General features: G+C 37.4%; 3 protein-coding genes across 6 annotated transcripts; 1 reads left to right on the forward strand and 2 right to left on the reverse strand.

Annotated features, from left to right (window-relative positions):
* Positions 1-1,391: 1,391 nt before the first annotated feature.
* Positions 1,392-4,565, reverse strand: LOC113358055 (glucose-6-phosphate 1-dehydrogenase, chloroplastic-like). The gene is made up of 8 exons (XM_026601562.1): positions 3,936-4,565; positions 3,676-3,790; positions 3,125-3,330; positions 2,894-3,043; positions 2,676-2,796; positions 2,311-2,540; positions 1,994-2,194; positions 1,392-1,828 (listed from the first exon to the last, which is right to left on the reverse strand). The coding sequence occupies exons 1-8, from the start codon at positions 4,415-4,417 to the stop codon at positions 1,579-1,581; spliced, it is 1,755 nt and encodes a 584-aa protein (XP_026457347.1). The 5' UTR covers positions 4,418-4,565; the 3' UTR covers positions 1,392-1,578.
* A 173-nt stretch (positions 4,566-4,738) lies between these two features.
* Positions 4,739-11,894, reverse strand: LOC113358056 (putative membrane-bound O-acyltransferase C24H6.01c). Of its 4 annotated transcripts, XM_026601564.1 has the most exons (21): positions 11,737-11,894; positions 11,228-11,311; positions 10,395-10,498; positions 9,484-10,288; positions 9,206-9,387; positions 9,047-9,095; positions 8,749-8,852; positions 8,575-8,639; positions 8,296-8,366; positions 7,968-8,027; positions 7,501-7,614; positions 7,126-7,250; positions 6,997-7,048; positions 6,788-6,850; positions 6,478-6,587; positions 6,300-6,392; positions 6,087-6,168; positions 5,787-5,864; positions 5,415-5,490; positions 5,259-5,308; positions 4,739-5,173 (listed from the first exon to the last, which is right to left on the reverse strand). In XM_026601564.1, the coding sequence occupies exons 4-21, from the start codon at positions 9,664-9,666 to the stop codon at positions 5,132-5,134; spliced, it is 1,599 nt and encodes a 532-aa protein (XP_026457349.1). In that variant the 5' UTR covers positions 9,667-10,288; positions 10,395-10,498; positions 11,228-11,311; positions 11,737-11,894; the 3' UTR covers positions 4,739-5,131. The 4 variants fall into 4 exon arrangements, with proteins under 4 accessions (XP_026457349.1, XP_026457350.1, XP_026457348.1 ...); XM_026601565.1 differs by lacking the exon at positions 10,395-10,498; XM_026601563.1 differs by having other exon boundaries at positions 9,484-10,498.
* Positions 11,895-14,444: 2,550 nt separating this feature from the next.
* LOC113360353 (L10-interacting MYB domain-containing protein-like) lies at positions 14,445-15,567 on the forward strand. The gene is made up of 4 exons (XM_026603868.1): positions 14,445-14,509; positions 14,664-14,736; positions 14,839-15,177; positions 15,370-15,567. Exons 1-4 carry the CDS (start codon positions 14,445-14,447, stop codon positions 15,565-15,567), a joined length of 675 nt encoding a protein of 224 aa, XP_026459653.1.
* Positions 15,568-15,904: the final 337 nt, after the last annotated feature.

Below are 15,904 nucleotides of genomic sequence, written 5' to 3' on the forward strand. Positions count from 1 at the left end.
ACGTCCACGGGGTTTGTTGTTTCACTATGTATTTGAGAGTTACAAGGATAGTCGAATGACTTTGGAGTTTACATGTCTATCTATTGTAAAAGACTTACACTCACAATTATTCTCTCTCCTTCTCTCTCCTTCTCTCCCTGATTTTTCCGATCCCCCTCACTCTTGGTGGAGAGGGGGTATTTATAGGGTTAGAGTCTGGGACCCATCTCTGAGAGCCGTTGAAACCTTATCTTCTTGTGTTTCGTGTCCGTCCCGCGGAGGTCTTCGTTCATCACTTGATCACGCAGAACCATCCTCGTTCGTTCCACGGGTTGATCGACACGTATACTGCTCAGAGTGTTTAATGCGGGTAGTTGAGGCGCCTGCTCGTGTCAGACAAGTGTCTTCTGCCCCTGTCACATCCGTGTCAGCTAACTTTCTCTTCACCGTTGATCTTAACTCCTTTTGGGGATGGGATAAAGTAACTCTTCGGGAGTTATTTGGTGTTCCGCGGTACATCATGTTTTGATGTGTTGGCTTGCATGCTTTCCACGTATCTTCCTATATACACGTGTTTGATGGTAAGATATGTACACACATACTTCAATGCTGTTTTTCCAAAATATAGAGCTTGTTACCGCGTATATGTTGCTCTGTCAGATAAGCCATGCGTATAACCTTGCCATTTGAGCATGTGCAGGTTGTCAGTTCCTAGCAATAATAGTAGGGGAGGTAAATTAATAGTGCTATTGACCATATATCTTTTTTGCATATAAGTTTCGGTATATCATGCTTCCGAACAGTAGCTATACATGGATTACGTGCATAGCAGCATCCAATGGTTATCTTCATGGAATTCGATTTGTTTTGCAAGCTTAAATAAAATGCATATGGATTTTGTTTCACCCGCTGCAATCTATCGCCTTCTTTGCCAAAACAAAAAACTAAATCAAATGAGTAAACTATGTAGTGTGTACCCCCAAGAAGCAAACACCTGCCTGCGATGGTTACGAAGCAAAAACATTATTAAGTGGGAATATGTGCTTGGTTTGCTTTGTGACTTTGTGGTCTCCACCTGTCTCCCCGGAACACAACACCAAATCATGGCCCTAATGATGCTTTATTTAAAGATATTTTAAATTTTTAATCTTCTTTTGTTGTTTGCAAATTTACTCTCCTTGTTAAATAACCTCAAAATAGATTACACCAACTGAAACATAAATGAGGCAATGAGAGAAGAGAGTAGGTTTCAACTCTATCCATCCAATTTTCACAGATTCACAAGTCTCATACAGAATATGGTTGTTCTTTGTCCTTTGTCTATCTAGGTATGCTTATTCAATTTTTTAAGGTGACTAATCCATATTTTCACTTGTTCACCGATAAATACTGTCTTTGGAAGAATAGATGTAGCACAAACTCTCCAATTACCACATGGGCCTAGTTGTCTCAAGAACCAATAAAGTAGACTAGAGCCTACAGTTTGTTATTTCCCCAATACAATTACATTTCGACAGGAGATTGCCACCAGCAATTGTTCATTCATGTTATTGACTGATTTCTCAAAACAAGAAAACCGAAAACCAAAATAGATTCTTACTAGTCATCGCTGCTAAGATCTCCCCATCTGACATTATGCTTTGCAGCAAGATAATGTGCTCCTACTGGTCCTCTACTACCATATGGATATAGCTCTGGTGCAATTTTCTTCTCTTCCAATTCTTTCAATAAAGGTGTGAAGAGTGCCCAGGCAGCATCAAGTTCATCGCTTCTAATGAACAGCCTGCGTTCACCTTCTACCGCATCCAACAGAAGCCTCTCGTAAGCATCTGGTATTTCCTTTGAATATCTTTCAGACACATCAAATCCAAAAGTCAGCCAGTAAAACAAGTTCCAACTTGCAAAGATTAATCCAAAATCTAATGAGCATTGTGTCCGGGAAGTATTGTCCCTGATCCAAATTCTTTTGCACATTGCAGAATTAAATTGACAAGTAGATAGTACTGAGTCTCACCGTGTCTTATAAAGAAGATTCAAGTCACTGCGATCTAGTCTCATTCCGAGACCTGGAACCTTATTATTGATTTTCAGATATATAGCTTCGTCTGGTTGTACACGGAGAACAAGTTCGTTGGTAGCCTTATCTAGATCTGTTCCAAAGTTTCGCTTATATAAGTTACCAGGAACATGTCTGAACTGAACTCTGATCTCTGCCCTACAGTTTCATTCCAACAGCACTTCAATGATTGTGCTGTACTGGTCGCAGTAACAAGTACAAGAGCAATAATGACAAATGAAAAACATAAAAGACATGAGGAGTTTTTAGAAAACCTTCTAGTATGGAGAGCTTTGCCTGCTTTCATCAAGAAAGGCACACCATCCCATCGTGCATTATCGATGAAAAGAGCAGCAGCAGCAAATGTAGGAGTGACGCTGTTGTTTGGAACAGTTGGGTCATCTGTGTAAGCAGGATAAGACCTATCACCCTTTTTGTGGCCCTTATATTGCCCTATTGTTACATCATCAAGCGTCAAAGTTCTCATTGACCGCAAAACCTTCACCTGAATCACATTCGACATGATGAAACACAGTTTTCCTGCTTGAAACTGAGATATAATCGCTTGGGTTTTCAGCAACATGCAGACCCTGGTTATGGATTTAACCATCTCTCAACTGGTACTTTAAGAAATCCATACCTTTTCATTTCTAGTGTCCTCAGCTTCTAAGGACACAGGTGTTTCCATTGCAAACAATGCTAGTATTTGAAGGAGATGGTTTTGCATTATATCTCTGATTATTCCATAGTTATCGAAGTATCTGTAGGTTGAAAAAACTTGGATATAAGCATCCTATACGTACTTCCAAATGATTCAGCAATGTTTAGTAAGTCAGAAATAAACATTTTGAAACTAACCCGCCTCGACCTTCAGTTCCAAAATCTTCAGAAAATATGAATTGCACATTTCTGATATAGTTCCTGGACCATAAAGGTTCAAAGATGAGATTGGAGAAGCGAAGTACAGAGAGATTCTCAACAAGCTCCTTCCCTAGGTAATGGTCAATCCTACACAAGATAAAAGGAACACACATGTTAATGTCGTTTTTAATATTACAAAGTGAAAAAAAAATATCAAGTTCTCAATACCTAAAGATTTGGTCCTCTTTTAGATACTTCTTCAAAGATCTGGTCAATTCTCCAGATGATTCTGCATCACGCCCGAATGGCTTTTCCACAATTACTCTAGTCCACCCAATTGTTGCAGAGGCACGAAGGCTAGCACATCTTACTACGTCTACGAAAATATTTGGAGGAATTGACAAATAGAATAACCTATTTGAAAGCTTTCCAACCTGACATAGAGTTGAAGTACAACTTAAAATTTTAAAATATAATTAAAGATGAGAAAAATCTGTACAGGGTGAAATATTTCTTCAGTAGCCAATACTAGCTTCTACATTTAGCTAGCAATGGCAAGTCTAATATGAAGATTTTATAGGACAAGCATAATTTCTTTTCTAAGGTCCAGTTTAGACATCTGACAAATCTATGTTTGCATCGCGGCAAGTCACCGGGCGTCATCTTGTTAACAATTGTATCATAGACATCTGCTTAATAAGCCTTGGACAATCCTATCCCACATGTTCTCCACATTAATAAAGGAATGCACATTCATTCTCCAGAGACATGCACATTACCTCTTTCTCTCTCAGTCTATTGTCCAGCTGGGCGAAACCTTCTTCGGAGTTGTACTGACCTGACTGGTAGAAGCATCTTTTCAAGAACTGTTCCATCTTATCACTGCAGTTTTCCCTGTTGACAATGAAAATTGCAATGACAAAGAATGAATCAAGAGTACATGACAAAATAAAAACAGACTAGAATCAAGAGTATATGACAAAATAAAAACAGACTAGAAAGCAGTAAAACGCATAAAAGAAGCGGTGTATGTATGTACCTCTGGTCAATTCTACAAGTCAAGGTTGCGCTAATCATGTTCCTGAGTTGCTCATCTGTCATCTTACTTCGAGCATAACCAAAAACTGTAAAGTGCTCTGGTAAATTATCTTCATAGAAAAGTGCAAAGAGTGCAGGGAATATCTTCTTCTTAGCAAGATCCCCAGATGCGCCTACAACAGTAATACTAATGGTGGCGTCCATTTCTTCTGATCCAGCTGCAGAAGGTTCTTTAGTACTAGAAACAGCATTCGGTGGTGGAAACCCATTGGAGGATTTGAGTTGGAAATGTTTTCTTGTATGTAGATTTGAATCATCACTAATATGATGAGATAACAAGGAGGGGGAAGAAGAAGAATTCCATCTAGTGATTGCTGGAATCAATCTTAATCTTCTTCTGGGTAGTAGTAGATTTCTTCCATCTAGTTGTTGGAATGAGCATTTTGAAAGAGTGGTCGAGGAGCAAGAAGAAGAACAAGCCATCGACGAACTAGCTAGAACGAAATTGATACAAATTGGCCCTTCAAGTGGTTCAAGAGAGTAGTAGTACTAACCAGACTAGAATTTACAAACTGAGAGCCAAACCAACGTATTCTTCATTAATCCTGGTGTTGGGTTTGAAAACCAACGCCATCATCTCTTTCATTTCCCTTTATTGAGATACGTGTCACACAAATTGTGATCCATTTGCCCATCCTACACAATCATTTATGCAACTGAAAGTTAAATTTCCTCGATAACGTCACTGGTTCGAGTCCTACTAGTTTCATTTCTTTGAATCTTAAAAGTTTAGTTATTCACCGAGTTTGTAGAAAACTGAGCAATTTCAGGCCAATAGAATTAATTGATATTCGATTCTTACAGGACATACACACAAGAAATTTATCGCCACATCCATACATGGTCGCGCAAAGCATAAGCTAAAGTGATGTTGAAATATACTACATTGTCTACACACATTTTTGGATCATGGAGTCATTTGAAATCTACAGTGGCCAAAGGCAGACAAAATACTCCCTCTCTGCAACCCATGCTATCTATGTTTTTTCTTCTGAAAGGGCGTCTAACAAAATTGCTTCGGACGATCCCTACCTCAACTGCGCATGCCTTTGTATTTTCTTTCGTAGATCAGATCAAAATGTTGATGTAACCTCTCATGTTACAAGGATAGGATCAATTCTGGATTATCTAAAATTCCTATTGCACTGCTTCCTTTGCTTCACGAACATGGAACATTAACTGCCAACATTCATGCCTTGGGGTGATCAGAAACACATTTAAAACAGTAAAATAGAGTACATACAGTGCTCGTAGACAAATTTACCTTTGTCCCAATATAAAATGTTATAAGCATGCCTCCCAGAACAGGTAGTCCTGTAGACAGTTGAAATGAATCAAAGTTAACTCCTATGGTTGGATCCCAATAGTCAAGTAGAATCTTGATACAATTTGATCCCTTAAAAAGACGACCATAACATACCATCTTTATGGAGGAATCTAGAAATTAACCAATTAATGCCTGACGGACCAATGACATAACCAACGAGGTTCGCAACCTGTACACAAGTAACGACAACAAATTTACATTACTGATATAGTGAGTTCCCTAAATTCACCTTAAATAAAATGTCTTATTATGAAGACTACAAGCATCCTATGCTATTGAATGCATAAAGATAGGACAACAGCCGCTGAAGTTTGGTTATTATAACAAGGTTAAATAAAGTGGAAGACAAAATCAGTTCATTATTTTGACCATCAGCAAACTTATGTTAGCGAAGGAACAAAAGGCATCCTATAACATTCTTCCTTTAAGCAGTAACATTTTTTGAGTGTAGAGGGAAAGACGTACCATGAGGCATGTAATGGTAATGGCACCAGCAACTGCACAGAACTCACGAAGGACAAACTCCTCAAATGAAGTTTTAGCCTGAAATCACAACAGCTTTGAAACTATAATTTCGAAAATACACCGTGGCATCAAGCAAAGAAACAAGGCTTCAGATTGAAGTACAAAAAAATCTAAACACAAATACAAAATTGAAAATGTTATCTTCAATCTCTGAAGTTATGACAATTTATGAACACTAAACATTTTGTTTAAGTAAGAACGAAGCTCCAAAAACAAAGAATTCAAAGATAAAATTGTCACCTTAAATGATGTAATCACTGATTTCACTACCATTTCCGGGATAAAGAACAAACATGTTAACCACGCCCACGAAAGAAGCTTCCTATGGACAATCGAAGATATGTCAGACAAACTAAAACAGAACTGACCAAGATTATATTTTGACCCAAATCATAAAAGAATCCAGATATTAGTCATTATCAAGCTTATACAAAGAGAAGAATAATGAAGTACCACTCCAAATCGTGCCAGACTGCCACAAATGTAAATACAACCCACACATTGAGTAGCTTTCTCTGAGAACCACCAAGAGGAATGTACATGTACCTAAACCATAAAATCAAATGTAAAGTAGATGTACAGTAAAACTAAAAGACATGGTTAACACTCATCAAAAAGGACTGAGGCGAACCTGACAAGCCATTTGTTGAAGGAAGCATGCCAACTTTTCCAAAACCCTTCCAAGTCATAGCAATTATTCATACATCTAGGCATGTTCTCCGGGGCTTCAATGCCTCCAACCTACAGTTACAAGATTGTACGAAAGCTCAGATGATAAAATCACTAAACCATGATTTGACATATTCCAAAAGAACAGAGAAAAAAAGTGGCGGATTTCTGATCTGGGTTTAATCCAGTTCAGATAGAGCTCCAAAACTGTGTCTAACGTAGGAGGAGGTTGGGGAGGTAGAGGGAGAACTATTTAGTCTTCAAGAACGCACCAGTGACCAAAACCGGAAGTAGCGCCAGATCAGTAAGAACTTCAGCCACATGAAGTTCAGGACCTGCACCAGAAGATAATAAGTCCAACTTGTAATAAAAAAAGAATATTGCAACTCAAATTTGTTGTACATACAAAAAAAAAAAACCAACAGTAATATTTCTCCGTTATAAGCTACACGAATAACTAAGTAAAATCCGGAACTCTTACCCCATATCCAACGATGAAAACCTCCAACGGAGATAAATGTTTCCATGAGGCACTAGAAAGAAAGTATAGTTTAGCCTTAAAGATGACTGAAAGAACATTTTTTAAGGACTGTCAAGTTACAGAACTTACCTGGTTGCAAAGGCGTTATAGTAAAAAAAATGTGTCATTAGTTCCATGAGAAATAAACATAGAACCCATCTTAACCCATATAAAGCCACCGATCCGACAGAATGATTTTTCTGTGGTGCATCTAACTGCAAAATGGCCAAACAGCAGACTAATTAATAACATACCTAGAGACTATCTTGCTGACAGTTGATGAAGATTAAGAATAGCTTCGAGGTCAAACAGTCGACACCTCAGTATGCATTCACGCAGGTGAAGAGAACAATAAGAACTACTTTGTTACAAAAACAACAAACCGAGGCTAGAACATCTTTCTTAAAAACTTGAACATCATATATTTGCAGCTATACAGAAAGGAAATTTGAAGAAATGGCAGACCTGTGAAGCGAATGCGTTGAAGCTTATAACTGGTCCGGCAATGTAGAGAGGTGCATATATCAGATAGCAAATGTATGTTATGTACGAGTATCTGTCAATTGGAACGCTTCTCTCCTGGAAAAGATAGGAAATTGTAGAACCACCAACGGGATTACAAAGCTACAAAGAAACGCCAAATAAACCGAAGTTCTGTGCACATGGCTCAGAAACTGTAAAATTTGTGCTGGGAAATGCAAACACAAGACATTTAGCAAGTTGTATTGGTACTGGAGAGTCCTGATTAAGAAATTGCTTCGGCATAAGGGCATTTTGGGACTAGGTTCTACGAGTTACATGGACAAATGATTCCTATGGCCTACGAGATCCAAACCTTTCACATCAGGTCACTGATTAATTTTATTCATAATGCTGGATCAGTAAGCTGGCAAATAATCAATACTACAAATATGACAAATGGTATATCAAACCTGCAAAGATTTGTAACATGGTTTCCCTAAGGAACAGCTCTCGCAGCGTTTAATGTGCTTCTGCAACCACAGAGAAGAAAGGATCAATACATGCTTGAATAATATCCTTAAAACTAGTGCATTATTAGACAACATGAGTAGAAATGGCTAAGTGAGATAAAGCATCCACATATCGCTAAGCATGCTGCAACATTAATAACTTAAAATGCACGATTAAACTGAGAAGACTTAATTTTATATTCCACAAACGGCAGAAATCCACCACCAACCCAAATAATTGTAAGTTGAACCAAAAGCCTGTACAAAGAATGAGTTGTACCATGCATACCTTTAGATCAAAACCAGAATCTTGAAGAGCCCAGTAGTAATCATATCCAAAGCTTATCATGCGCAGAACAACTGTCACACATACAGACATAATCAAACTTTGAAAGAAATGCGAGTGCAGTAAATATGTGATGCCACAGTTACTGTATTCATGTAAGCATAAGGTGCCCTAACTAGTGTGCATAGAGATAATAACTATAAAAATATAAGACACGCCGTCCAAGTATTGTATATACAGATAAAAGCAATAAACTAAGAAATAAGGAGAATAATGAATTACCAAAGTTGAAGCAAATGTGCCATCTAAAGTTGCCACGGTAGTTATCAAGAAAAGCCCAATGTTGCCTGTGCACAACAAACTTTACTTGATCAAGAATAAGCAAGATAAAACCCATAATACATTCACTATCTAATAAAAGTCACAATAACCAGGAGTGACCAATATCTCACTAACCCGATAGTCACAAACGAATATCCTTCGTAAACACGGTTGCACAGAAGAAAAAACACGTTAAACATCCAAAGTACCCACGGGAAATACCTCCACTTTGCAAGCATCTGCAGAAACACATATCTAGTAAAATATCATGAGTATTAGAAAGAGTGAATTGGATGGTCTAGTGATCAGTAACTATACTTTAATTTAACCATAGAATAAACAAGAAATCATCAGCGTCACTCGTAGCAACAAGTAGCATACTAGCATATAAGAACCAACAACTACCCAAACATCATAGTAAACGAGTGCCCACCTTTACTAGAAGATAGTTAAGTGAAGCAATTGAAACAATGAATATAACACTGCAAATACAAAAAATGCAACAATAATTAATAAGTGACTCTAAGTGAGTCCATCAATCCAGTCAGTTGTTTATGCAAACGCCAACATTTATATCAATGTCCATACGTACCAAGCGCCGTGTAAATATGATAAGTAAATGAAGGAAATGAATGTCCAAAAAACAGACATCCCTTTTCCTTTCAAGCCAAACAATGCCCTCGAAATGTTTGCCAAAAGTACAAAGAGAGCGAACACAAGAGTAAGAATTGGTAAATTCCCACGGAAGTTTCTCCATTGTGAATCAGATACATCCTGGTACGAAAAATAAAACCAAATTTAAAGCATTAAAAACTACACTTTCTAGCTACATAACTGGACAAATCAATGAATGAATCGGAGAGAAGTTACATTGAGTCGATTGGAGATCCAACCGTGTCGCAAATTGTAAATTTTATCAGAGTGATTGCGTGAAAGTTGTAGAGAACGTTGAATGAGGAAGATGTAGAAAGCAATTGCATAGAGACATGCGAATATTAACTCCCATAATCTCTTCTTCTTATTAGTAAGATTCGTGGTCGTTTTCGTCGTCATTTCTCTTAGTCTGAGGGGCTGTAGATTGACAGTTGAAAGAAGAACTAATCCTTTACTGGTGCATACTAGTAGTGGAATACATTGATAACTAGATGGATGTCTATAGAAGAATCAAAATGAAACCCTAAATCAATTTGAGAGGAAATCGGATGAAATTGGCGAAGAGATTCTGAGAGTGGGCGAGGTTTGATCGAAATAAAGAAATCTAAAGAGAAAAAGAGACTTCCGCCCAATTCTAACGGGGCTCAGATATTTCCGCCCAAAGCTTGACCGCTCACCTCCTTACAACAGTCCATTTAACACCGTCGGATGGTTTACTTTTGCACGTAGCCCTAGTCCTCGGAATTTACAATTACCAGATTGGGTATTAAGTTGGAAAACACCATAGGATGGAAAAAGAAACGAGGAGATCGGCCCGACTGGGTACCAGTTTCTGAATGTGCAACAATAATTTGGCACATTCGTAAAAGCGTGTTGGGCTTATTGATCACAAGTAGAGTGCACGTGCGTTGCACGTCGGTAAACAACAATCTTTTCGTATATATTTTGCATCTTCAAATTCCGGACCCTCAATCTTTTCTGTTGGGCATTGCATAACTTATCTATCTAGCCCTATATACACCTGTAATGAGATCAAACGCACATCAGACAATACAATACACTGTTAAGTATGTGCTCTCATGGTTTTTGTATAACTGGGAAGAAAGGAAATTTTTCTTAAAACAAACTTCTCATCTTGGTATCAATTTCATCCACCAACGACACTCCAATTCTTGCACGTACATATTATTTTCAATCAATCATTGTGTTCAAAACAAACCAAATGCAAATTCTGTAAGAAAGGAATAATGACAAATAAGTAACATTATAGAAAAGTGAAAGAAGAACATAAGTTGAGAAAGGTTGCACTTTATATCTCAAGAATGTGAATAAGTTTCTGGAAGAAAAAATAGAAGTGGGTGTCATACAAACATCAGCTAGAGTTCGCAGAAAAAAGACTCGATCATGCCTAATTGCCTGTTGGTATTAAATTTTAGTTTCTAAGGCCCCAAATAACATCACTTAAATTGATTATAGCCTAGTCTCATGTGAACACCCCAAGTCAGCTTTAAAGAACACCCTATGGGAAATCACCTATGCGTTGCTTACTACTGTCAATTGAATCTCACCTATGAACCAAAACGCCAATATCATAAGCAAATACTAAAATAGATCCTCATTAGTATCGAATAATGTGGACATAACTCTCAGCCACATATATCACTTTTTCAATAGATGAAGTTCATACCCATTTTCCTGAACTAAAACACTTATACCCCAATATCTATCAGTTTGCATGTTGAGTCGGCTGTTTGGGGAAATTTATATACCATTTGGATGAAAATTAAAAAAAAATGAAAAAAATCTCTCAAATGTCACATACATATGAATCATTTCCTGGTGAAGCCAATTGAAAAGCTTATTGCACTAAATTTAAGCTTCACACTTACACAGTTGGGTATGTTAAAGATGCAAGTAGTTAGCTAGACAACAAAAGGAGATAAAAGAGCAGTTAATTAACCTCAATATTAGTGGTCTGTAAAATCCCCTGTTACCAAGGAAGCTTATGCATATGGGCACTTCACCAGCTTCCTCATCTGGATACCTACAATTTTTCATTTGTAAAATCTGCATCAGACATGACAATTACGAAACCTAATAATGAATGTAAGAGTGATCTAAGAAAACCTATTTACTAAAATCCCCTGTTACCATGAAGCCAACTAACAAGCTTTTTCAATTGAATTCAGTATGATTGAACACAAATAGTCTTTTACCTCGAAATTTAGAGGTACGTAAATAGATATCACTTGAATTCAATTGAACCCAGTTGAACACAAATAGTCTTTTACCTAAAAAGCTTATTCCAACTAAAAACCCTATTTTCCGATACATATATAGAGGTACGTAAATAGATAGTAAGATTGAACACAAACACTTCAAAATCATTGATAAACACATGTGAGATAAAATCCCCAAAATTTAAAAAAAAAACCTAGAATTTCAGATTACATGAGAAATTTTGCATACCTAATCGAGGAAGTGGAAAGAAACAAACTCAATCCTTGATCTTGACTGCAAATCGCTTGAAACGTTACGTAGGTGGAGATTCAGTTGCAGAATTTTCTTTGTTTAGAAAACTTAGAAGAGAAAGAGAGCGGAGAAGAGAACGAAGGCATAGAAAATTAGGGAAAGAAAAGAAATATAAAGAACGGTTGTGGTCAGACAGGAAGACAATCCAACGGGTGAGTTAGAAAACGCCTTTGTTAAAATATACGGATGGTGTACGAAAGGTACGGCGTACACCAAAAATGGTCAAGGGGTGGGGGGAGATTATCATAGGGTAGCACAGGCTGAATGAACACGGAGATGAAGAGTAGCGTGTTGGAAGATGGCAAGGCCGTTGAGCTTAACACTTAGACCTTGTTTGTTTGCAGCTGACTCGGCATCTGGGTCTGAGTCAACCCCTGACTCGCGCCGAGTCAGCTGTCAGATTGTTTGTTTTGCACTTTTTACAACCTCTGACTCGACATCTGAGTCAAGGCTAACCCCTGATTCGGGCCTTATAGAGTCAGGCACTTCCATGTCCCTGAGTCACTCACTAGTACCTCTGACTCGCTGGAATTGGCAAAAATGCCCTCGACAGCTTATAACAAAAAAATTTCATTTTATCATTTTCTTCTCATTTTCTTTGTCGAGAGAAGAGATGGGTGATGCAGAAAAACCCTAGTGATTTCTCCTGCATCTTTTTCATCAAATCCACTGATTTCTATCCATCATCACCCTCGTTTCATCTCTTTCAAATCTGCTTCATCCAAATTCATCTTTCAAATCACCCTCGTTTCTCTTTCATCTTTAAATCACCTTCGTTTCCGGTATAATTCTTTTTCATATTCAGGTATAATTCTTCATCCATTTTTATTTTCGTATGGGTTTTATGTGTTTTGGAACATGGGTTTTATACTTCAGACAGATCTGAAGAATATCTCACATCCACTCGTCCTCTCCTCTTTCTTCAGACAGATCTGATTACAAGTTGTGGATGATGATTAGGGTTTGGTTTTTCTTTGTTTAAATCGATTGATGATGCTATTATTGTTAGGGTTTGGTAGATTGAAAGTTAGGGTTTTGTGTATTTTTGTTTAAATCGATTAATGATGTTTTTTTGTGTGTGTTTTGGCAGATTGATAGTTACAGTTGTGTGTATTTTTGATTAAATCGATTAGTTTTTTGTTGTGTGTATTTTGGTAGATTGATAGTTAGGGTTTTCTGTATTTTGTTAAAATCAGTTAAACAAGTATTTTTTTTTGTATATTTTGGTAGATTTATAGTTGGGGTTTCATTTTTATGTTTGTTGATGGTTTTTTATGTTGTTTCACCCAGTTATGTGTAGAACAGAGCTAAGACATATAACCATTATGCACAAAACCCTTGAAACAACGGGTTATTTCAAGAATTAGGGTTATACATATTGGATTGTTATGTGTGCAAGATAATATCGAAGACAGACCCACCATGTCTTCAGTTATTTTGATGCTCAGTAGCTACTCAATCACTCTGGCATCTCCTTCACAACCTGAGTTTTTTGCAGGAAGCATACCAGGATTGAGTACTAAGCTCAACCCTTTAGAACATTCTAGGAACAGCTCAAAATCATTCTGCAGACGACATTTGGCAGTTTTCCGTCAAGGTAAGAGACTGTTTGCAAGTTCAACAGTTACTGCTGATTTCAGTTGTCAATTGTTGCTGGACCATTTGGGATTTGCGGAATAAAATTCGTTTTGAACATACCTTCATTTCTTTACGACTGGCTTGTACGTACTTCCTTGGTTAAGCTCACTGCTGAACCTGGAAAGCTCTATCAAAAATGAATTCAGGGAACTTCTAGGTCTACCATATCTTGGTGTTCCTAGTAAAGCGAGAAACGCTCCAATCATTTAAAGGGTAAACTGGTATCCTTAACATCACTACTTCAGATATGGCTGAATTTTGGGGTAAATGTGACTCACTTCTTATCATACATGACTAATTCGCACATAACCTCGTTCCCTGGAGGCTGTGTGCAGTGAATTGCATCAAATATTTATAGAGATGGAAACTCTGTGGTTGATCTAATGGAAAAAAGGAGTGTTTCTTCCAGAGAAGACCGTTTCTGGAGTGATCCTCCTATCTTTATTAGAACTGCAATAGACCTCTTCCTGTAGTCTTTTTAACTGTTGTTGCCTGAATGGAAATTTATGCTCTCTTTCTTCTTCACTTTTGTTCGTTCTCTTCAATCTCGATGAGGACTTTTTTTAATCTCTGCTGCTTTTCTCTCTATCTTTGCAAAGCATGTTTTCCGTCATTTATGTTCTTCATTTCGATTTTCCTTTTTTTCTTATAGTTACAAGTAACTCTTTGACATAGCATAAGTTCCTCAATAGAAATATCGCAAGGCATCCATACAAAAATTGTTGCCCAGAATGTATGGTATTGGTCTTGCATGCATAAGAATGATATGAACCCAAACTTTGACGCCAAGAGCCATGTACGCAATGCATTTGTAAGTTGATTTACTTTCCATTTTGTTGATTTAGTGCATGCTGTGCTTTGAACTTAAAGTCCGAACATGCTCCACTGTAAGAATTAGGGTTATACATATTTGAGTCTTCATTCATGACTGCGCTTACAGAATAGTTTTTTTTTTGTTCGAAAGAACGCTTACAAAATAGTTAACTATGGTTTGTTCGCATTGTAAAATGTTTGAGTCTTCATTCATGGCTAACAACAAACCCAATAATCGCTTATATAAATTCCTTGTTTGGTAAATACTGAATATGCATAATGGTTATATGTCTTATTAAAAGTTTTAGGAATATATGTTGTTTCACTTTTATTACAATCTAGTGATAGATTGAGAGCTAAGAATCAAAGTCTTTATACATTTATGAAATAAATGTTGTTTGGCTGCATTGCAGGGATAGTTCACATACAACCTTAATATTAGCTCAGTACGCAGACATTTGTTGCCATCACTGGATCCTAAAGCAGGTATTTTCTGCTCGGCCTTTCTCCCGTTTACTTTCTCAGTAGCTAGCACACTCTCTTCTATTTCAAATTACCCACGTCTTGTATTGTTTTACTTTATGCTAGTTCTCTATGGAGAAAAAAGAAGATGAAAAAGCAAATAAGATAACTTTTAGGAGCGTTCCAGAATTTAGAGGGTTATTTATTGACCAATGTTTGGCACAAGCTACTGAGCATGGGTTTTCTGGAACTTCTTTGAAGCAAACTTCGTGGGGAAATTTGTGCAAATTCTTTTCTGAGAAGTATGACTGCACTATCACCCAAAAGAAATTGAGAAACCACTGGGATTACTTGCGCACCCAATATGTCACTTGGTCTCGTCTCTTAGCAAGAACCGGGCATGGGTACAACGCGGAGACGAACACTTTTGATTGGAGCGAAGAACAATGGTCTGAATTAGACAAGGTAAGAGACTGTTTCAGTTTTGTAAGTCCCTCTAGATATCTTCGGTATTCAGAAAATTTTATTTAATCTCAATAAGGTTCAGGCACAATGTGCCTTGATAATATCATTCTTTGAAGCTCAATAAGGTTCATGCCAAGCTTGTTTGATCACCAATAATGAACCAATAGTGATTTTACTTTCTAATTGATGCAGACAATCAAAAACGCCAGTCAATTCAAGAATAAGGGACTGGAAGATGCAGAGAAGTTGCAGAATTTATTTGATGGGAAGTTCTCTACCGGAGTTAATAGGGATACGCCTGGAAGAATGGAACCTCCTTGTTCAGCTGGAACTTCTACAACTAATGGATCTGATTCCCGAATAAGTCTTGGAAAAAGAACAAAATCATGAGGATGAAACGAGGTTGATTCTAGTCTCAATGCAAAGGGGAGTGGAAGGAAAGAAAGAAGGAAATGGACGAAGCCTCAAGTGATTTATTAACTGAAAAGTTTGTTCTATTGTCACATCAATGGGAGGCTCATCTCTCAACATAAAAAACTTGGCTCTAGAAAAGGATAACGCAGCAGAATTCATGAAAGCTCTAGATAATCTACTTGAGACTGATTGCATCACAATGGATGAGTATTTGAGCATTAGTCTAAAAGCTTCAGAGATGCCTGGTTGGCAGAAATTGTTTGTCAGTTTGAAAAGCGATGAGCTTCGTGTTGCCTTTGCACACAAAATTTTA

Source organism: Papaver somniferum, chromosome 3, assembly GCF_003573695.1.
Source record: "Papaver somniferum cultivar HN1 chromosome 3, ASM357369v1, whole genome shotgun sequence".
Classification (NCBI taxonomy): Eukaryota; Viridiplantae; Streptophyta; class Magnoliopsida; order Ranunculales; family Papaveraceae; genus Papaver; species Papaver somniferum.